Raw genomic sequence first — 22681 nt, forward strand, 5'->3', positions numbered from 1 at the left:
TGCACTTGGAGTGCGACCCAGTTTCGGGACCAGTGACTGTAGGGATTGTCCCTAGTTTGCCTGTGGACGGGGTTGACCAGCTCCTAGGTAATGATCTGGTGAGGGCGAAGTTGGTAACTTCCCCACTCGTGATAGAGAGACCGCAGGAGGTCAGAGAGACAGGGCAGTGGCAGGAGACAGTCCCCTGCAGTTTCCCTGAATGTGTAATGAGTGAGGCCATGATCAAACCAGCTCCCCCAGTGCAGACTGAATTGGCACTGCAGGCAGATGACCATGAGGTCTGTCTATCTGAGACTTTCTTTGGAAAGTTAGAGGACCCAGGGAATGAATTAAAAGAATCTTCCCTAGTTGAGGCTCAGCGAGCCGACCCAGTACTGAGAGAGTTAGTACAGGCTGCCCAGTCTGAAAGTGAACCAGAGGGACCCTTTGACCGCTACGATTTAAAGAATGAGGTACTGATGAGGAAGTGGAGTTCGCCTCACAGATCTAATGACAAAGAGTGGACAGTGGTTCACCAGTTAGTGGAGCCGCAGAGGTACCAGAGAGAAATATTAAGAAGGGTCCACGAGACTACAATGGCTGTACATGTCAGTATATGAAAGACCAAAGCCCGTGTAAGACAGCAGTTTGACTGGCCAAAACTCCACAAAGATGTGGTGGTGTACTGCAGGAGTTGCCACATGTGCCAGGTTGAGGGGAAAGACCAACCTACAATGAAATCTGCACCCCTAAGTCCTGTACCGGTGTTTGGAGGACCCTCCAGCAGAAGGCTGGTGAATTGTAAGGGATCCCTGCCGAAAAGAAAAGGGGACAGACAGGTACAGTGCTGGCAAAAAGTTAGAGAGGAAAGGGGAAACAGGGACAAAGAGGAAAGGTTGAAGGAGGTCTGACAGGATTCCCAAATGAAAACCCCTACTGTCCAGTCAGCCAACCTTGAAATGTTGGAAACATTAGACCCCACATCCTCCTATGTAAATGCAGACACCAGAAGCACCCCAACAGAATTGCTAACAACATTTACAGAAACCTGCAGAGGCAAAGAGAGTCCTCAAGAGGACAGAGAAACTGTGAGGGTGATGCCTTACCTAGTGAAAGTGCCAAAGGGGAGTGCAGTAGAATCTGGGCAAATACCTGCAAGCAGGAGTGTCCCAGAGGACAAAGGGAAGTTCAGCAGAGAATCCTCCCCCACAGTCTGGAAAGAAGGGAACCAACCATCTCGTAAAAGAAAAGCCCTTGCATGACTCATCAGGGCACTGAAAGAGAGATCAGAGTGGATCCACCCACTGCCGACTCTCATGAGCAGAACTGCAAACCAGGGCTAACTAAATCTGACCCTCCCCCTGCAGACCTCAACAGGAACAAAGCCGCCCGAAGCAGTCATGGAAATGTGCAAACTGCAAAACTCCCCAAAAATCACATGTTTATTCAGATGCCCATTCCCAACATATTGCAGGCTGATAGTGAAGAAACTTTAAACCCCTTGGGCAACACATAACTATCTCAGACCCACCTCAAGAAAAGGGGCAGTTTAAAGCAGCGCTGCTAAAAAGGAAAGACAGACTGTAACAATTTTTAAGATTTCTGAATGAATGAGAATGAATGAGAGGAATGCATGTTTGAGTTTTCCAGTACTTTCTCTTCTTTCTATTTTTATAATGAAATGCTCCCCTAATGTCGCATTTCATTCTGCTGGATGTGGAGGAATGACGGAAACCTGCCATATAGACATATTAATTTTGGCATATGGAACATTATTATTTGCACGTTTACTGGACATTGAAATAACTTGTTTAAAAAGACCACAGAACAGTGGCTGAAAACATGGCTGCACATTTGCATTCTGAAAGGACAATTGCATGGAGAGACAGTGGGTGCACTCCCTGATCCAATTAGCCAGATGGGTTTTGTCAATAGTGATGATCAAGAGACATTGAGGGCCATTGAATGTGCAAGAGCCAGCATTCCAGCACCCACCCACCGCCCCCTACTGAGAGTGTCTGGTAAGCTGTGAGGAATCCACAAACCTCACACGCGAGGCTGTCTCAAGCAAAAAAGCTTGTCACATGACTAACCTTCTGGCCAACCTGGAGTTAATTGAATTGTGCTCACAGAACAGTTTTTGAAAGAGACTGCAATTGAAGTTCAAGAACAGAGCACTCCCTCTCTCTGTCTCTCTCTCTCACGCAAAGTTCCAGGGACCCACAGAAGTAACTCGAGCCTCAAGACAGAAGACTCCTGCAGCCTTCTGGTGCCAGCTAAACAAGTTTGAAAGTGTGCTCTGGGCCTCAAAAAGAACTGCAAGACTTAACTTCAATCAGAGACTTTACATCCAAACCAGAACCAGTAACTGAATTCCATCTGTTACTTAAAACCTTTCCCTTTTAATTCTTTCTCCTCCTCTGTCTCTATTTGTGTGTTTGTTTTTCACATATGCATGCTAGCGTGGTCGCATCATGTATTCTTAGTAGTTTTAACTGAGTTAGAGTTTTAAGGTTAATAAACTTACACTTTTCTTGTTTAAATCTGAGAAAACCTGTCTGGTTGATTTCTTTGCAATTACAATTAGAGAGCAGTGAGCAAGGACTCACTGAGGGGAAGCTAAAAACAGTGTTTGAAAAATTAAACCCTGTTATGGCCAAACCAGGAAAAGGCTGAGAGGGGAGCCCTGTACCCCTGCCTCACCTGATCGTAAAAATGTATTGTGTGCAAGATAACGGCATTAGGCAAAGTGTGAGCGTACTTACCCTGGCAGCTTGTGAAGTGCATCTTGTATATGGTACACACTACAGCCACTTTGCACTGGCGATGGAGGACGTTTAAGGTGGTGTATGGTGTGCCAATCAAGCGGGCTGCTTTGTCCTCGAAGGAATTGAGCTTTTTGAGTGTTGTTGGGGCACATGTCATGCAGGAAAGTGAAGAGTATTGCATCACACTCCTGACTTGTGCCCTATAGATGGCTTTGGGGAGTCACTCGCCACAGAATTCCCAGCCTCTGGCCTGCTGTTGTAGCCACAGTATTTATATTGCTGATCCAGTTAAGTTTCTGGTCAATGGTCGTCTGCACGATGTTGATGGTGGGGGATTCAGTGATGGTAATGGAGTTGAACATTAAAGGAAATGGTTAGATTCTCTCTTGTTGGAGTGATCATTGCCTCGCACTTGTGTGGCGTGAATGTTGGGCTAAATTTTATGCAGTCAGCAGGGGTGCTGACGCCAATCAGAAAGGAAACAGGAACTTCGCCTCGGCCATTTTGGGGACCCCTGGCTGCATTTTATGCTGTTCAGGTAATTAACTGCCTGGCACTGAGGTCCTGTCACTTTAAGGATGGGGATTCCATCTCCATGCGCTGCAGCCAATGGGGGACCAGCAGCTCAGCAGTCCCAATAGTTCCACCAGGAGTGGTGGCCACTGCTGGTACTGCAGGAGCAGCCATGGAGCCTCAGAGAGGAGCTGTGGGGGGAAGGGGGCTCACACGGGCCAGTCAAGCAGCCCCCGGCAAGGTGTGGGGGTGGGTTGTTAGGGCGGGGAGGGGTGGTGTTGGCACAGGGGTGGCCTTTGCTGCTGGGAGCCCTCAGTGGGCCTCAGATTGTCCAAGCAAGAGGACCCCACCACCACCAACCCTTGCATACACCACCTGGTGTTACTGAGCAGCCTGGCCATGTAGTGGAGTCCCCCACCAGCGCCCCCACCCCCCGTCCACCACTGGTAAAATGCCAGAGGCAGTGGGATGAGGCCCTTAAGTGGCCATTAATTGGCTACTTAAGAGCCTCAATTGGCCTCTGAGTGGGAAGGTCGTCCTCGGCCTTGCCTGTCCCTGTAAATTGAATGACATCAGGAAGGCAAAGGGCACTCCAATCCCATCTTCCCTCACAGTTTTATGGGCCCTCCCACCTCCCTGCCCATCTCTAGATTGCTGATAAAATTCAGCCCTTATTTGCCACTCATCAGCCCAAGGCTGAATGTTGACCAGGTCTTGCTGCATGTGGACATAGACTGCTTCAGCACCTGAGGAGTTGCAAATGGTACTGAACACTGTGCTATCATCAGAGAACATCTCCACTTTTGATCTTACGATGGAAGGAATCTCATTAATGAAACAGGTGAAAATGGTTGGGCCTGGGACACTATTCTGAGGAACCCCTGCAGTGATGTTCTGGGCCTGAGATGATTGGCCTCCAACAACCTCAACCATCTTCCTCTCTGCTATGTATGACTCCAACCAGTGGAGAGATTTTTCCCTGATTCCCATTGACTTCAATTTTGCTAGGACTCCTTGAAGTCACACTCAGTCAAATGTTGCCTCGATGTCAAGGGCAGTCACTGTCACCTCACCTCTGGAGTTCAGCTCTTTTGTCCATGTTTGGACCAAGGCTGCAAAAAGGTCTGGAGCTGAGTGGCCCTGGCAGAACTCAAACTGAGCATCAGTGAGCAGGTTGTTGCTGAATAAGTGCCACTTGATAGCACTGTCGACGATACCTTCCATCACTTTACTAATAATTGAGAGTAGACTGATGGAGTGATAATTGGCTGGATTGGATTTGTCCTGCTTTTTGTGGACTTGGCATACATGGGCTGTACTGGAACAGCTTGTCTAGGGGCATGGTTAGTTCTGGAGCACAAGTCTCCTGTACTACAGTTGGGATGTTGTCAGGGCCTTTGTCATTTCTGGTGCCTAGGACAATACCGGGTAATCCCTCCAGTTTTATTCTTATTCGACTTTTCTGTAGTGGTTTGGTACAACTGAGTGGCTTACTAGGCCATTTCAGAGGGCAGTTAAGAGCAGGGGTCAGCAAGATGTCTGTACACGAGCACTAATGTCCCTGGTAAAGATTTTGAGGCCCATGACTGGTAATTTCAGGAATAAGAAATTTTCCATTGACTTCTTCTTTTCAGCCAAGTCCAACTTTAAAAATCTTCACAGCTGTCAGTTTCACAGCTGACAGGAGCAGGAACAGCGGCTTCCAAACTCAAGACAAGTTTGGGGGTTTTTCAGTGGGTTCCGATTTTTTTTTAATAAGCCCACCGAAAACCCTGAATTTGTCCCGAGTTCGGAAACTGCTGCTCCTGCTCCTGTCAGCTGTGAAACTGACGGCTGTGAACGTTAAAAAAAAAACTGACCAATCACAAAGCTGATCTGGGGAGAGTTCCCGCTCTCTGCAACTGTCAGAAAGAGAGAGTGGGGGGGGGAGAGAGAGAGAGAGAGAGAGGAGGGAGAGAGAGAGGGGGGAGAGAGAGAGGGGAGAGAGAAAGAGAAAGAGGGAGAGGGGAGAGAGAGGGAAAGAGGAGGAGGGTGAGGGAGAGCGAGAGAGGGAAAGAAGGAGGAGAGAGAGAGGGAGAGGGAGGGGAGAGAGAGGGGGGGAGATGGAGAGGGGAGAGAGAGGGACAGGAGAGAGGGAGGGAGGGGAGAGGGAGAGAGGAGAGAGAGGGAGAGGGGGAGATAGAAAGACGGGAGAGAGAGGGGGAGAGAGAGGGAGAGAGAGAGAGGGAGGGACCGAGAGAGAGGAAGAGTGGCGAGAGAGAGGGGGAGAGAGAGAGACGGGAGAGAGAGAGAGGGAGAGAGGCGAGAGAGAGAGGGGAGAGAGAGGGAGGGACAGAGAGGGGAGAGAGAGGGTGGGAGGGAAGAGAGGGAGTGGGAGAGACGAGAGAGGTAGAGAGAAGAGAGAGAGGGGAGAAAAAGAGGGAGAGGGAGAGAGAGAGGGACAGAGAGAGAGAGGGACAGTGGGGAGAGAGGGGAAGAGAGGGGAGCGAGAGAGGGAGGGGGGAGAGAGAGGGGAGAGTGAGCGAGGAGAGAGAGTGAGGGGAGAGAGAGAAGGGGAAGGAGAAACAGAGAGAAAGAGGGAAGAGAGAGAGGGGGGGACAAAGATAGAGTGGGAGAAGAGAGGGGGAGAATGAGGCAGAGGGAGAGAGAGGAGGAGAGAGGGAAAGAGAGAGACAGAAAGAGAGAGAGGGAAGGAGGGACAGAGAGGGGGGGAGAGAGAGGGTGAGAGGGAGAGAAAGGGAGAGAGAGGAACAGAGCGAGAAGGGGTGTGAGAGAGGGGAGAGAGAGGGAGAGGGGGCGGAGAGAGGGAAAGGGACAGAGAGAGGGGGGAAAGAGGGAGAGGAGAGAGGGAGAGGGAAAGGGCAGAGACAGGGAGGGGAGAGGGAAAGAGAGAGGGGGAGAGAGAGAGGGAGTTAGAGAGTTGGAGGGAGGAGAGAGAGAGAGGGAGGAGAGAGTTGGAGGGAGGAGAGAGTTGGAGGGAGGAGAGAGAGAGAGGGAGGAGAGAGTGGGGGAGAGAGAGGGGTGAGAGAGAGAGGGGAGAGAGAAAGGGGAGGGGGGAGAGAGAGAGAGGGACATGGAGGAGAGGGGAAAGGGTTTGACACAGAGAGGGAGAGAGAGGGAGAGAAAGATCACACCTGACAAATGGACATCTATCTGGATTCTCTGCATCACTACATCAAGTGTGCGGGCAGACATTGACTACTTGTGCAAGCAAAAACAATGCCTAGTACTCACTGAATAGGGAGAAATGCATTTTAAATCGGATTGTGTTTTGATGGCTTTAGGTTGGCTATACATTTTATAAAATATTTATTGCCCCCATGTCTGTGGCTGAGTCAGTAATTTTATGTCAGTGGTGCAACATATTCGTGCCTATCCCTGGTTGAGAATCAGCTGTGGATCTGGAGTCACTGTAAGAGGATCCGTTCCCGTACACCCTTACTACAGTTCTTGGACTTCGGGATTTACAAGAACAAAATTGCACATGACACAGGGTTAGGCTGAACCACAAATTTGTTTGTTTAAAAAAACACAAAAACCCTCCTGTTACAAAGACCTCTAAACTAATTTAAACCTTTCTGGGAAAAAACCACAGGCAAAATCCCATGTTTCTGCCCCAAATTCACTCAATTCAAAACCCAAACCCTCCCAAGATTTGGTTGCTGCACTTAAAATTGTTTTAAAACTCTCAGCCTCAAATACCCCTTGGATTTGGCTGATAACTTACAATCCTCCACACGGTTGGTCCTTCCGTTGAGAATTTGTAGGTTCACGAGCCAGGTTGACCGTTCCTGACCCTCTTTCTTGACTGCAGCCCCCACAGTACAAAACCCTTCATTGTTTGTAGGCCTGGACCTGAGAAGACCAGTCTCTGTCCTTCTTCACATAACTGCAGCTCCAAACCCTTCGATCTTGTCCTTTTTATGATGATCCTTATCAAAATATCATAATCACATCTCCTGAAGTCATCCTGCTGGATGGTCAGCACTTAGCACCTTTTAATCTCTTTCCTCTGTTACCTGCCTGGTCCAGACAGATCCATTTTAGTGCTGATGTGATTTCCCTGACCGAGAAGAATGAAATTCACCAAGGTGAGGTAACCCAGGCTCCAAAGCTAATATCCATGAACGAGGTTTCTCTCCTGTCTTGACAGGAGTGAATGCTGTGCTCTGGGGCCAGTTAGTTGTAACAATGGCCTCCCCAATCACTGAACATGATGGCAGTTATGCTGTGTCACTGTTATGATAATGTCCCAAATTCCAGTCCTTTAACAGTATCAGTTCTGTTGTGATGTTGGGATGCTGGAAAATTGACTCATCGGAATGCAGCCTGCCTCTGTGTGCTTTGTGTTGAGGTTTGGCTATTATTCACAGTACTAGTGTCTGTGGGGGTGGGGGTTCCTTCCCCATACTCCGCAAAGTCCAGTTTTAAAGTCCAGTTGCCGGGGGGGGGGGAGGAATTCCGATCCCACATCTCCCCCCTTTAATATCTCTTTTTTACAAGAGATATTACCTCCGAGGAAATCTTCTGCTGCATTACGAGAATTGTGAGCCTCAGCCAAATCACTACCTATACATCAGAATTTATTATCAGAACCTCTTCTTAACCATTTCCCCATGTTTTGCCTTTTGGTTTTTCATTTCAGTTTGCACGACAACCTTAATACATACAATATTATAATCATTTGTGCAATCCAGTACATGTGCGAAACAATTCGAATCCAGGAGGGAATTTCAATATTGAAACCAATATCCCACCAGGGTGGGGAGGCTATTTCCCTAATATCCTCCCCCGTGTCTCTGTTCCTCTGTTCAAGAGTGTAATAGTGCTTTTGAGACAGTTCCAACTCCTTCACCAATTTCGTGAGGTGCTCGGGCAGGGATGGAATATCATATCCAAAGTGGGCTATGTATTCTTGGAGGTTTGAGAGGGCAGTGCCTACAGTGAGGTTCACTGAGGTGTGATCCCAGATAGCGATTATCCTTTTCTGCAATATCTGAACCTCCATCAGGGGCTTAAAACAGAAGGTTGGTTCCTGGATGAGGCACCAGGTGTCATTGTTTAGCTTAAACCGGCTCGCACTGGTGGTAAGATAATATGTCCCATTGCCCTCGTCTGCCACCTGAGGTGGAACATAGTCCTAAACCATTACCTGCATAGTGCAGTTGATGAGCTGTGTACCTTCTGATGTGGACCCGCATACCGGTCGGTTGAACTAGTTCAGATGGTATGGGGACAACACCATATGTGTGCCCCTTTCCTGAGACCCCTTTAGGTCTGTACCAGACATGGAGTTCCCCCATTTAAACACAGAGGGAGGGGCCTTTTGATGCCACACATGTACCCCATTTCGGATGACCCCAACATTCTCCACCCAGTATACTGGCATCGGCCGTTGTCGCTGGTCCATCAATAGCATCCTAAGAACTACCCGCATTATAGTTTGGTTATACCGGCCACAGTCAATTGGAACTGGGTACGCAACTGGGACGGGTTCATGAGGTTGTCGTGGGTGCTCATGGCCCTTAAATGTCTGTTGTTGACCCATGATGGTACGCGACCCTGTTTCAGATCCACCAAATTACTGCGCCCCTCACTGAGCAGCGACGCATTGTACATAACGCAGGCATCATTCTGGGCGGCCTGGTCTGACGCGTTCCGGTCCTCTTTTATTAGTTTGTTTATAGTCTGGGCATGACTTTCCAGCTCAGCTATTATTTCTTTCAGGTGGATTGTCATGTCTTGGTTTTCTCGTAACTCCTGCCCTTCAACCTCATTACCTTCCCCTAGTATCTTCTTTAACTGATCCCGCAAGGTGTTGACCTGCAGTTGGAGTTGGGCACTATCTAAACTATTGATCAGTGATGCCCCTGTATTAAACACTGTGGCTGCGTCATTGATCAACTCTCTCTTCCTGAACCGGTGTGCCTGTTACTGCCCAATTCATACAAATCCTCCCGATTTTTGTCCCCGTAATCTAGCTCATAGAACTGTCGGAACATTTCCTTTAACAACTTCTCATATAGCTTCTCCATCTCTGCTGGGCACCACCAGGGAAATCGTACCTCCATCACATTGAGGACAACAGATGCTGTCCCATAGTGCACATCATGGTACAACACCTTCCCTGTTGGAATTAGCACCAGCCTGTTTCTGGGTCCGGGTGTCGTTAGGGGACACTTGACTTCTATAACCTGGGCCTTTGGGGCCCTGGATGGGGGCTGTTTTCCAAGTGCTATCAGTTCGGTAGCATTGACGGTGTTTGGGGGATCTGGGACCACACAAGAGTCTAGTCTCTGAGTCCGTCCAGTCCAGATCCAGAATCCTGTCATTGGTGTTTGAAAGCAACAGCTGCCCCCTTCTGGCATTTACTTCCTGACCCCCGCACACACATATAAATGCCTTGCTCCTCCTTCCACCATTTGTCCCAACACAATTTTGCTCCCCCCTTTGTCCAAGTGACCTGTCTAAACGAGTTGTTTCCCAATCTTTCCCAGTCCCCGAATACATTACCCTTAGTCCGATCCATCTTTTGCAACCACCACCACCATCCCACTGAAATGCTCCCCCTGCACTCCAAGCACACTTGCCTTCCCACTTTCACCTGTACCTTGCTGGCTGTAATATTTAATCTTGGGCAGGACACTGATACTTCACCAAACTAGTATCCGGTGGAGTTGGAGTATTTGGTTGAATTTGACCCGAACCAACCTGGCCATTTCCCTCATAGGAATATATGGTTGCCCCATCTGTGCACCTTGTCTCACCCCCTTGTGTTACAATGGGTCCAGCTGCCCCCATACACCCGTAGGTGAAAGACATCTCAGTGTCGCCCCGATCCATCTGTCTGGCTCCCACCAGGATGGTCACCACACTCAGCCATTGGGTACACCCCATCTCGTGTCCTTGGATCTGATTTGCTTCTACAGAAAAGAGAAAAGAAAGAAGAATAGCACTACTCTGTGAGGGCTCCTCCCTCCTCAGGTCAGACTTTGGTTATGTACAAATTTACATGGGGTACCCCAATTACCGCGTTCCCCCTTCCTGTCTATCAGGGCGGGGTCTCTTGCAGCTCAGGGTTGATGTGCTGGGAGGCGTCCAAGGCACCCTGGGTGTCTGAATGCTCCTCCTTACCACCATGCTGTCTGATCCTCGTCCTCATCCCAAAACATGGGGGAAGGACTCACATTCCTCAGGCTCATGATTGTACCTTTGGCTCTGATTTTGTTTTACTTTCCTTTCCTCAGGGTCATAGAGTTTACATTGGTTAATATGGAACCATTTTGTCCGTTTCGGGAGCCGCACTGCGTATACCATGGGGCTTGCCTTGTCCACAATACTGTACGGCCGCATTAGCAGCGGATCGAAAGCTCCTACCCGGGAATAATTCCTCACCATGACCTGGTCCCCGACCTTCCACTCCTGTACGCTCTGTGGCTCCAGCAGCATTTTGTTCTTCTGATGCTGGCTCCCCATATTATTCGCTGCCTCCCAATGTATTTCCCTCAGGGTCTCATAAAGATCCTTTACAAACCTATCCCGATTGATCTCTCTAGTCTGGGTTTCAGTCAGGACTGGTACCAATACATGAATCGGGGTCCGCTTCGCCCTCCCGGTCATCAGTTCATGTGGAGAGTGTCCTGTGCTTTTAGAGAGGTTGGCCCTGATGTTCGTTAAGATTAGGGGCAGGACCTCGTCCCACTTCTTTGGGTGCTCCCCTATCTCTTTCCTGAGCCGTTCCTTTAGAGTTCGGTTCATCCTGTCTACTATACCTGACGACTGAGGGTTGTGGGCGACATGCCATTTCCCCTGTATCCCTAAGAGCTTCAGGGTGGCCTGCATAACATGTCCTGTGAAATGACTCCCCTGATCTGACTCCACTCTCTGAGGCAGTCCCCATCAGGAGAACACTTCCTTTACCAGGATCGTAGCGCTGACCAATGCCATGGCTGTTCTACACGGGAAAGCTTCCATCCATTTGGAAAAAATGTCTATCAGCACCAAGCACTATTTGTTGCTAGATTTAGTGGTGGCCCAATGAAGTCTATCTGTATGGATCGCCAAGGCCCTTCTACCCTTCTAACGTGTCCCAGCCAGGCTTTTCTGTGCTGGGGATCTGGGTTATTAGCAGCGCACACCAAGCAGCTATCACAGTTTTCCCTTACTTCTTCCCTCAGATAAGGCCACCAACCTGCCTCCTCTACACTCCTCCAGGTCATCTCCGGTCCTGGAGGTCCAGCTCCCAGTCCCCCATGGGCTAGCTGTATGAATTCCTCCTGGTATTGTGCAGGCACGATCCACCTTTCTCCTTTAAACAGCATCCCTTCCTTAACCACTCATTGGCTGTTCCAAAAAGGACCCTCGATTGGCTCCCCCTCTCCCTTTTTATTGATCACTGCCTTCAGAACCGTATCTTGCGCTTGGACCTAGGACAGGTCCGGGGGCAGATTTACCTTCGGTGCACCCTCTGTTCTTCCTACAGTGGCAATCTGTCCCAATGGGTACGGGTCGCAAAACACTCCCTCCCAAGCCCCCTGCCTTGCCAATTCGTTGGCCTTCTGGTTGCCTACCCATTTAGGATCTGTCTTTGAGTGCGCTTTCACTTTTTGGATATAGTATTCCCCTCTGCTGCCCGTGACATTCAATATTGTTTTTAGCAGTGGGGCCGTTACCAATGGTTACCCGTCTGCGGACTTGAATCCTCGCCTGGCCCATATTGTCAAATATTCAGTACAAGTGAACATTGAATCTGAGCATATAGTATAGGGAGTTGGGAATTCCTCGGGGTGCCTGACCACATAGGCAACAGCTGCCAGCTCGGCCTGCTGCGCGCTCATTGTAGAGGGGAGTTTTATAGCCTTCTTTATTCCAGCATCGGGGTCATAAATTCCACACCCTGTCCTATGGTCTCTGTTTGTTACTGAGCTGGATCCATCCACATATATGTCTCTCCCTGTCAGCTGTTCCCCAGCCCGGAACCCCACATCTATATCCCATACCCCTTCTACTGAGCACATGTGATCTGTCCCCGGATAAATTATATTCAGGGCTAGCTTTGGTTCTGCCAATGTTTTCACCCCCAGGTTCATTTGGGAGAGCAACAATGTCCAGCGGGCAATGCGATTGCTACTCACTGTCCCATCTTTTATTCTACCGTCCAGCAACATCTGTGTCAGGGTGTGACAGGTTAATAAAATCACTAGGGATGACCCTGTAAAAGACTGAAAGCGTTTCACGGCCCAGTATGTCGCCAATAGGTGGCGCTCACAATTTGAATAGCCTCTCTCTACATCTGTCAGGACTCGGGAGGCGTAAGCCACTGGTCTCAGCCTATCGTGTCGCTCTTGGTGTAACACCGCACTCAAACTATCCCCGGTGGCCGCTACCTCCAAGTAAAAGTCCTCATTTCCATTTATTGCCTCCAGTGCAGGGGCAATTTGGATGCTCTCCTTCAGGAGGGTAAATGCCTCCTGTCAACTCTCATCCCATTCCCATTCTACCCCTTTCCTAAGGAGTCTAAGTAAAGGGGCTGCCGTTGCCGCGTAACCTTCGATGAACTTCCTACAGTACCCTGTTATTCCCAGAAAAGACCCTACCCCGGATACATCCTTTGGGGTAGGTAGTTCCTGTACTACTCTCCTTTTGGCTTCATCTATTGCCCTCTCCCCTGCTCTAATCATTAGTCCGAGAAACTGCACCTCCTCCTGCCCAATCTGGGCCTTCTTGGGGTTCACCTTAAACCCCGTCTCCTTTAACAGCTTCAACAGTTCATCCAATAATGACCCATGATCCTCTGTACTACCCGAGAACAGTAGTAGGTCATCCACGTACTGTATCAGCTGGCTGGGCTGGCTAAAACTCTTCAGGTCATCAGCCATACACTGATGGAAAATCGAGGGGCTGTTATGAAACCCCTGTGGGAGGCACGTCCATGTGTACTGTTGCCCCTTAAATGTGAAAGCAAATTTATATTGATCTTCCTGTGTTAGTGGAATAGACCAAAACCTGTTCGCCATACCCAATACAGTGAAGGTTGTCGCCTCCGCGGGGATATTCCCTATTAAATCCGCCACTGCTGCTACATTGGGTGCACAGGCGGGGATATTTTTATTGAGAACACAGTAGTCCACCGTGGCTCTCCACGACTGATAGGGCTTCCTAACCAGCCACAGGGGCGAGTTTACGTGCGTCACTATTGTTCTAAGAACGCCCTGCTCCACCAGGAAGTTCAATGTAATTTCCAAATCCCTCTCTGCCTCCTTGGGGAAACTGTATTGTTTCTGGGGTGACGACATCGGATCTCCCTGTACCTTCACCTCTACCCCTGCTACCCTACCACAATCATGTCGGTGGGTTGCGAATACGACGAGATTATCTTGCGCACACCTCCGATACATGGCCGGGGTGTTTTGGACGAACTGTTCTAAATCGTAGCTTCCCCTCCACTGCATGGTGCAGGCATTACCCTTCACTTTGTTGTCCTTGGGGACTACAAAAATCTCCTCTGGCTCTTCTGAGTTCACTGCCCCCCATAGACAATGGTTTTTCATGTCTACAATGAAATGATGGGCCAACATGAGGTCAGCCCCCAGGACCCCTGTGCCAGCCTGTTCCCATTGCAACAGGATGCATTTCCACTTAGTGGCAAGGGGTCCTAGCTCTATCAACAGGGGGTTCGACACTGTTCCAGCCTTTTCTTTTCCTGTGAAGCCCATTAGTTTAAACGGATTCCCACTCGACCAGGGAGAAGTGGTCGGATTAGGTGAGTGGACTTCCGTGCTGGAAGCTCCGGCATTCACTAGACATTCCCCCAAATGTCCTGTACTTTCATTTTTACGCAGGGTCTCCCCCATTCATCATATTTGAGTGGATTCAAGTGCTCAGGCTGGGCACGGCTTAGTCATTGGGAAGGAGTGGGGGTGTGGGGCCTCTCACTGCTCACTGCGGCATCCAGTTTTCCCTGTCCTTTGCCCATAACTTGTTATAATGTGGTCATCAGAAGTTTTACTGGGTCATCTACACCCTCCTTTTTTGCCTCCACTTCCCGAGGCTCTGATTCTGGGGAACCCCCATTTACCTTCTCCTTCTCCACCTCTACTTTTCGCGGCTTTGGTCCTGAGAAACCCATATCCTCGTTTCCCCCCTTTGAGGAAACTATAATCCCTAAGCCAGTGTCCCGTCCTTCCGCAGTTAAAACATGCCCTGTTCCCACTACCTCCTTCTTGCTTCCATTCTCTTTTGCCACCCCTGCTTCCCTTCATCTCATTCACCTTCCCCTTCTACTTGGGCTCCTCCCCTCAGTCAGCTTTAAATGGTAGGGTCAGCTTCCTCAGTACCCCTGCCTCAGTGTTTGTCAGGTCTTCGGGGTCAAACCATGCCTCTGCCATTGTTCTGATCCGTGGCAGACTGTGGGCTACTAGGGTCCTCAGCCAATGGTTTCTGGAGGCCCCTACCAGTTGCAAACAGCCCTGGTTCCCCCCTGTAGCCTTCAAATACACCGGCCATAATCTGTCCGCAAATGCATCCGGTGCCTCACCCGCTAGCTGCCAGGTCTGCTCGACCTGTAAGAATGGGCTGCCCTGACCATGTCCCAATGCAACCAAAATCTCATCCTTCAGACCATTGACATTGACCCCTCCCATCTTAGTGGCTGCGGATAAGCTTTGGTACACCTTCCTGTCTAGAGAGAACAAGATCAGCTTTTTAATCTCATCCTCATTGCAATTGTTGACCCCCCCCCCCATCTGCTCTATGCTAGTGAAGTGGACAGAGGCGTCCCCTCCATTCTTCAGCTTCGGCTAGCATTTCCTGCAACTGTAGGGTAGTATAGGGAACCACATAATCACTCTGCAGTGGCGCCGGACTGCCGCCTGCTGTGGGCGGGCCAAACTTCTGCTGTCACAGGGGGCACATCAGTCTTGATGGACCCAGTGCCTCGGGAGCTGGCCGACTCCCGCTGTACTGGATCCCGTCATCAGACTCTTTCCCCTCTTCATCCCAGTCTATACCATCTTTTCCTGGTGCCACGAGACAAACCATACCCCTTGCATTTGATAATGCTAGTTAGCTTCCAAATCTTTTCCCTACAGGGTCGATGGTCAGCCTCTTCGTAGGCCTGACTCTGAGTTACCCTGTAAGCTGCCTTAACATCTTTCAATCGCCCCTCAGCCTTGCCAGCCCTCTCCACATTCCTGGTACTTTCTTCACGTTGTGCCTGGCACTCTCTCCTACTCTCCATAACCTGACATTGTAAATACTCTACTGCACTTCTTGAAGTCTCCTCCTGCGTTTTCCTGCCTTTCACTGCTTAAATCTGCCACCAGTTGATCCACCACGGCTTCTCTATCACCTGCTCTGTTCTCTAACTCCTCCTTTTCCTCCTGTACCTGCTTGAGTTTCTCTGTTAAAATCTGAATCAGCCTTTGCATATACAATAACCAGACTGCCTTTTCCTTTGATTTCTTGTGTGCGCTACTACCTGCCCATTCCATTGCATGCTCCTCCGGACAATCAGCACACATCAGTTCCTGCACCCATGATGCAGAAAAGTTTAATTTGCTTCCCACATACTTGGATATCCTATCCCCCATTGAGGATTTCTTGCCCTTGGTCCAGTCCATAATTTGTCCTTAACCTTAAAGTCCCTTCGTGGTCACCAATTATGTAGAATTAGAACATTACAGCGCAGTACAGGCCCTTCGGCCCTCGATGTTGCGCCGACCTGTGAAACCATCTGACCTACACTATTCCATTTTCATCCATATGTCTATCCAATGACCACTTAAATGCCCTTAAAGTTGGCGAATCTACTACTGCTGCAGGCAGGGCATTCCACGCCCTTACTACTCTCTGAGTAAAGAAACTACCTCTGACATCTGTCCTATATCTATCACCCCTCAACTTGAAGCTATGTCCCCTCGTGTTTGCCATCACCATCCAAGGAAAAAGACGCTCACTATCCACCCTATCTAACCCTCTGATTATCTTATATGCCTCTATTAAGTCACCTCTCCTCCTCCTTCTCTCCAACGAAAACAACCTCAAGTCCCTCAGCCTTTCCTCGTAAGACCTTCCCTCCATACCAGGCAACATCCTAGTAAATCTCCTCTGCACCCTTTCCATAGTTTCCACATCCTTCCTATAATGCGGTGACCAGAACTGCACGCAATACTCCAGGTGCGGTCTCACCAGAGTTTTGTACAGCTGCAGCATGACCTCGTGGCTCCGAAACTCGATCCCCCTACTAATAAAAGCTAACACACCATATGCCTTCTTAACAGCCCTATTAACCTGGGTAGCAACCTTCAGGGATTTATGCACCTGGACACCAAGATCTCTCTGTTCATCTACACTACCAAGAATCTTCCCATTAGCCCAGTACTCTGCATTCCTGTTACTCCTTCCAAAGTGAATCACCTCACACTTTTCCGCATTAAACTCCATTTGCCATCTCTCAGCCCAGCTCTGCAGCCTATCTATGTCCCTCTGTACCCTACAACATCCTTCGGCACTATCCACAACTCCACCGACCTTAGTGTCATCTGCAAATTTACTAACCCACCCTTCTACACCCTCTTCCAGGTCATTTATAAAAATGACAAACAGCAGTGGCCCCAAAACAGATCCTTGCGGTACACCACTAGTAACTAAACTCCAGGATGAACATTTGTCATCAACCACCACCCTCTGTCTTCTTTCAGCTAGCCAATTTCTGATCCAAAGCTCTAAATCACCTTCAACCCCATACTTCCGTATTTTCTGCAATAGCCTACCGTGGGGAACCTTATCAAACGCCTTACTGAAATCCATATACACCACATCCACTGCTTTACCCTCATCCACCTGTTTGGTCACCTTCTCGAAAAACTCAATAAGGTTTGTGAGGCACGACCTACCCGTCACAAAACCGTGCTGACTATCGCTAATGAACTTATTCTTTTCAAGATGATTATAAATCCTGTCTCTTATAACCTTTTCCAACATTTTACCCACAACCGAAGTAAGGCTCACAGGTCTATAATTACCAGGACTGTCTCTACTCCCCTTCTTGAACAAGGGGACAACATTTGCTATCCTCCAGTCTTCCGGCACTATTCCTGTCGACAATGACGACATAAAGATCAAGGACAAAGGCTCTGCAATCTCCTCCCTAGCTTCCCAGAGAATCCTAGGATAAATCCCATCTGGCCCAGGGGACTTATCTATTTTCACATTTTCCAAAATTGATAACACCTCCTCCTTGTGAACCTCAATCCCATCTAGCCTAGTAGCCTGAATCTCAGTATTCTCAACAACATTTTCTTTCTCTACTGTAAATACTGATGCAAAATATTCATTTAACACTTCCCCTATCTCCTCTGATTCCACACACAGCTTCCCACTACTATCCTTGATTGGCCCTAATCTAACTCTAGTCATTCTTTTATTCCTGATATACCTATAGAAAGCCTTAGGGTTTCCCCTGATCCTATCCACCAATGACTTCTCGTGTCCTCTCCTTGCTCTTCTTAGCTCTCCCTTTAGATCCTTCCTGGCTAGCTTGTAGCTCTCAAGCGCCCTAACTGAGTCTTCACGTCTCATCCTAACATAAGCCGCCTTCTTCCTCTTGACAAGCGCTTCAACTTCTTTAGTAAACCACGGCTCCCTCGCTCGACAACTTCCTCCCTGCCTCACAGGTACATACTTATCAAGGACACACAGTAGCTGCTCCTTGAATAAGCTCCACATTTCGATTGTTCCCATCCCCTGCAGTTTCCTTCCCCATCCTACGCATCCTAAATCTTGCCTAATCGCATCATAATTTCCTTTCCCCCAGCTATAATTCTTGCCCTGCGGTATATACCTGTCCCTGCCCATCGCTAAGGTAAACCTAACCGAATTGTGATCACTATCACCAAAGTGCTCACCTACATCTAAATCTAACACCTGGCCGGGTTCATTTCCAATGTGGCATCACCCCTGGTTGGCCTGTCTACATACTGTGTCAGAAAACCCTCCTGCACACACTGGACAAAAACTGACCCATCTAAAGTACTCGAACTCTAGTATTTCCAGTCGATATTTGGAAAGTAAAAGTCCCCCATAACAACTACCCTGTTACTCTCGCCCCTGTCGAGAATCATCTTCGCTATCCTTTCCTCTACATCTCTGGAACTATTCGGAGGTCTATAAAAGACTCCCAACAGGGTAACCTCACCTCTCCTGTTTCTAACCTCGGCCCATACTACCTCAGTAGACGAGTCCTCAAACGTCCTTTCTGTCGCTGTAATACTCTCCTTGATTAACAATGCCACACCCCCCCCCCCTCTTTTACCATCTTCTCTGTTCTTACTGAAACATCTAAATCCCGGAATCTGCAACATCCATTCCTGCCCCTGCTCTACCCATGTCTCCGAAATGGCCACTACATCGAGATCCCAGGTACCAACCCATGCTGCAAGCTCACCCACCTTATTCCGGATGCTCCTGGCGTTGAAGTAGACACACTTTATACCAGGTTCTTGCTTGCCAGTGCCCTCTTGCGTCCTTGTAACCATATCCCTGACCTCACTACTCTCAACATCCTGTACACTGGCACTACAATTTAGGTTCCCATTCCCCTGCTGAATTAGTTTAAACCCCCCCGAAGAGCACTAGCAAATCTCCCCCCCAGGATATTGGTACCCCTCTCGTTCAGGTGAAGACCATCCTGTTTGTAGAGGTCCCACCTACCCCAGAAAGAGCCCCAATTATCCAGGAAACCAAAACCCTCCCTCCTGCACCATCCCTGCAGCCACGTGTTCAACTCCTCTCTCTCCCTATTCCTCGCTTCGTTATCACGTGGCACGGGCAACAACCCAGAGATAACAACTCTGTTTGTTCTCGCTCTAAGCTTCCACCCTAGCTCCCTGAATTTCTGTCTTAAATCCCCATCTCTCTTCCTACCTATGTCGTAAGAGGTCAGTTTCCCCCCTTACTGATGATTCTTGACTTTAGGATTTTATAAAGGACAAAATTGCACGGACGCAGGGTTGGGCTGAACCACAAAGTACTTTATTTTTAAAAAAAACAACACCCCTCCCAAAACCCTGTTACAATGACCTCTAACTAATCTAAAGGACACCACACGACACCTTGATTGGTTAGTCCGATTTAAATCCCTTCACGATTTAACCTCAGCGCTCACCCAAACACAAGTCACCACAACTTATAAAATAAACCTTTTGAAAAACCACAGGCAAAACCCCAAATTCACTAAGGGGGAAATGGACCTCTTACATCACTTCTAGGTCAGACCAGGTAGGGACAGCAAATTTCCTTCCCTGAAGGACATTAGTGAACCAGATGTGTTTTTATGAAAATTCGGTAGTTTCATGATCATTAATAAGACTAGCTTTGTAATTCCAAATTTATTAATTAATTGAATTTAAATTCCTCCAGCTGCCATGGTGATATTTGAACTCCTATCTCTGGAGCATTAGTCCAAGCCTCTGGATTATGAGCCCAGTAACATGAACACTATGCTACCATTCCCCTCCAGTTTAATTAATAATCTTTTGTGTGAAACTTTATCAGATTCCATTTAAAAGTACATGTCATAGGTTTACCAGTCATCATGGGTTGTTACTTCCTCAACAAAAATCAGTTCTCTGAGTTTAGCCACGTTTCTAATAATCCACCAATTTGTAGTTCCTGACCAGCGCAACAGCACCAGTTCTGTCATCTTATTGCAAAAGCTTCTTGCATTCATATCGAAGCAACTCAGTGTAGATTTGCCTTCTTTGATGCCCCTCAAACCTGTGGTTCCTGGGCTTTCTGTGCTGTATGTATCTCTCAGGGCTACAGTGTCAGAACCCACAAGCAGGTCACCTTTCCTTGCGGATCTCTCCTCCCTGGGATCTGGTTATCTCCCAGACTTTGTCTGACATATCTAGTTGAAATGGTTTTCTGGTACTGCCTTAATGTTGCTTGTCACTTTTTTTGTTCCTATTCAAATAACATCAAACCTATCATTCCTGTATCAATACTTTTATTCTGATAGAATACCTGGTTATTCATGAAGATACCATTGTTGCTTTGGTACCAGGTTGCCAGCCATTTATTTATATCCTTAACTTTATTCTGAAACACTGGAATTGTACCAAATGTTTTGAGACAGTCCTCATGCATGAGTCTTTTAAGGCCCCTGTTATTTCTTTCCATGTTGATTACCTCTGTGTGAACTATCAGCATAGGGCTTGGACCTCTTCAGTATCCCTTCTAACCTTTCCGTAGATGTGTACTAGCTCACCATCCTGTGCTCCTTGCCTTTCTGGCACATATGGTTGGTGCAAGCATTTATTTTTTTTTCTTCATGTGCTTTGTAGTGATAAAGTTGTTGAATCCATAGCATCTTCTATTGGCACAACACAAGTTTATTATAAAAATGATTGACTTCAAGTTTTGTAAGCAGAATAGATAGCTATCTTTATCTATATCTTCGAGTCTAATAAAACACGTCATTTCTCCTTTTAGGTTGCATATAAAGGAGGTGCTGTTGATAGACTAACAGACACCTCTAAGTACACCGGATCCCACAAGGAACGCTTTGATGAAAGCGGCAAAGGCAAAGGGATGAGTGGCAGGGAGTATGTATCAGAAAACACAGGCTACGTAGGGAATTACAAGGGAGCTGGAACCTACGACGATAAAGTGAGAAAATAAAAAATGCATAATGCCAACTGAGACATTTCCATTAAAGGACTCGATGACCCTTTGTTAATTTGCTCAAGGTCCTCTAGCGTTTTCAATAAAACAATTAAATTACATCTGTATTTTTACTTCTAACAACCTACTTTCTGGGTAGAAAGCACAACTTGTGATGTAAGTCGTAACTTTGAACAGCAATTGCACAACTAGGTGAGGGTGGCGCAAAGCTTCAGGTAGGCACTGTATTTTTCAATTGATGGGAGTGGAATAAAACTGAAATTGTGAGGAGAATTTTCTTGTGGTAATTTTAAACACAGACTTTATAAAATAATGCCTAGTATGCTCTTCTCAGTCTACAGAAAACATTCCTCTCTAAAATTCTATCCTCAAGCAATTTATATAAAAAGTAAACTGCTCTGGGTACACACATTATCATAGAAAATGCAAGTTTAACTTTGACAGCAGTTTTTTTCTAATGTTCGTCAGGGTGGGGAATGGAGCACTTTCCTGTTTACGCACAGTAGCAGCGCAAAACATTTCCAGATCTGGTTTGGCGCAGCTCCCTCTACTCTGCCCAGTTATTGGTTTGAACTCTTGCTGAGCAGTATATCTATAATGCATTTAAAATATTATATCTGGGCACACATCCTGTCTACATAACTTTATTTCCTCCTGCGATGTTTTCATCACACTTTTGCGTTAATTTTTGTTATAAATTCTTATGTCCTCATTTTTAATGGAAACTGCCTATGTAAACTTGTCTTGTAAACTTAATTACACCTCCCCACCAGTGGTGATGCTGTAGTGCCCCAGCTTTGCATCGTCCAGTTCCCCAATGTCTATTGCAGTGAAACCTGGATGCTTCAACCAATCCTACTTCTCTACTTGCTAAATTGTCATAAATCCCATCCTTACCTTGCTTGTATAAAACAAGTACAGTTTCAATCCATTAGACTGGCCTGTTGAAGTTGTATTCTTATAAGTTAACTTTCAGTCCTCAAAGTTGATTCCAAGCTTGTGCTTTTTTTTTGCATAGAAGCATAGATCTTTATGTGAAATTTGCTCCCTGTATCCGTTTATTTTGCAGTGGAGGACACAATCATTGTACATTTATACTATTATCCACAGGCCACACTGCAGCAACTTACCAAGGTTTCTTCGACAGCACCTCCCAAACCCACAGCCACCACCAAGGACCAGGGCAGCAGCTGCATGGGAATACCATCACCTCCAAGTCGCATGTCATCCTGACCTGGACATTCTTTCATGGTCGCTGGGTCAAAATCATGGAACTCACTACCTAATAGCATGTGAGAACACCTCACCTCACCACAGTACTGCTCCCAGCTCATCACTTCAGTGTTTATCTCAATTCCTCACCAATCCCAGTTCCTCACCTCAGCATCCATCCCAGTTCCTCACCATCCCAGCTCCTTATCTGAGAGTCCATCCCAGTTCCTCACCAATCCCATCTCCTCACTGCTCCCCACTCCTCACTAATTCCAGTTCTTCACCAATCCCATCTCCTCACCCCTCCCAGCTCCTCACTTCAGCACCACTCCCAGCTCCTGCCTTAATGCCACTCCTGGTTCTAGTTGTTTTCCTTCCCTGTGCCATTTCAAACATCTACTTCCTGTTACTGCTCCCCAAGCAATTGAACAGTGCTGCATGCTGTGGGTGAGAATTCTTGCAAGCTCCGGAATTTCTACCCACAATATGCAGAACTTGTTGGAAGAGTCAAATTGTAAAGAACT

The 22681-nt window shown here is 47.7% G+C and overlaps 1 protein-coding gene across 2 annotated transcripts in view; it reads left to right on the top strand.

Moving 5' to 3' along the window:
• Positions 1-20942, top strand: part of LOC137379210 (tubulin polymerization-promoting protein family member 3-like) — a 65936-nt gene extending 44994 nt beyond the window's left edge. For both annotated transcript variants that reach the window (XM_068049926.1, XM_068049925.1), the window contains one exon: positions 20754-20942. In XM_068049926.1, coding sequence (XP_067906027.1) covers positions 20754-20942 — 189 coding nt within the window. The remainder of the gene's footprint in view (positions 1-20753) is intronic.
• Positions 20943-22681: the final 1739 nt, after the last annotated feature.

This window comes from Heterodontus francisci, chromosome 17 (assembly GCF_036365525.1).
Source record: "Heterodontus francisci isolate sHetFra1 chromosome 17, sHetFra1.hap1, whole genome shotgun sequence".
Classification (NCBI taxonomy): domain Eukaryota; kingdom Metazoa; phylum Chordata; class Chondrichthyes; order Heterodontiformes; family Heterodontidae; genus Heterodontus; species Heterodontus francisci.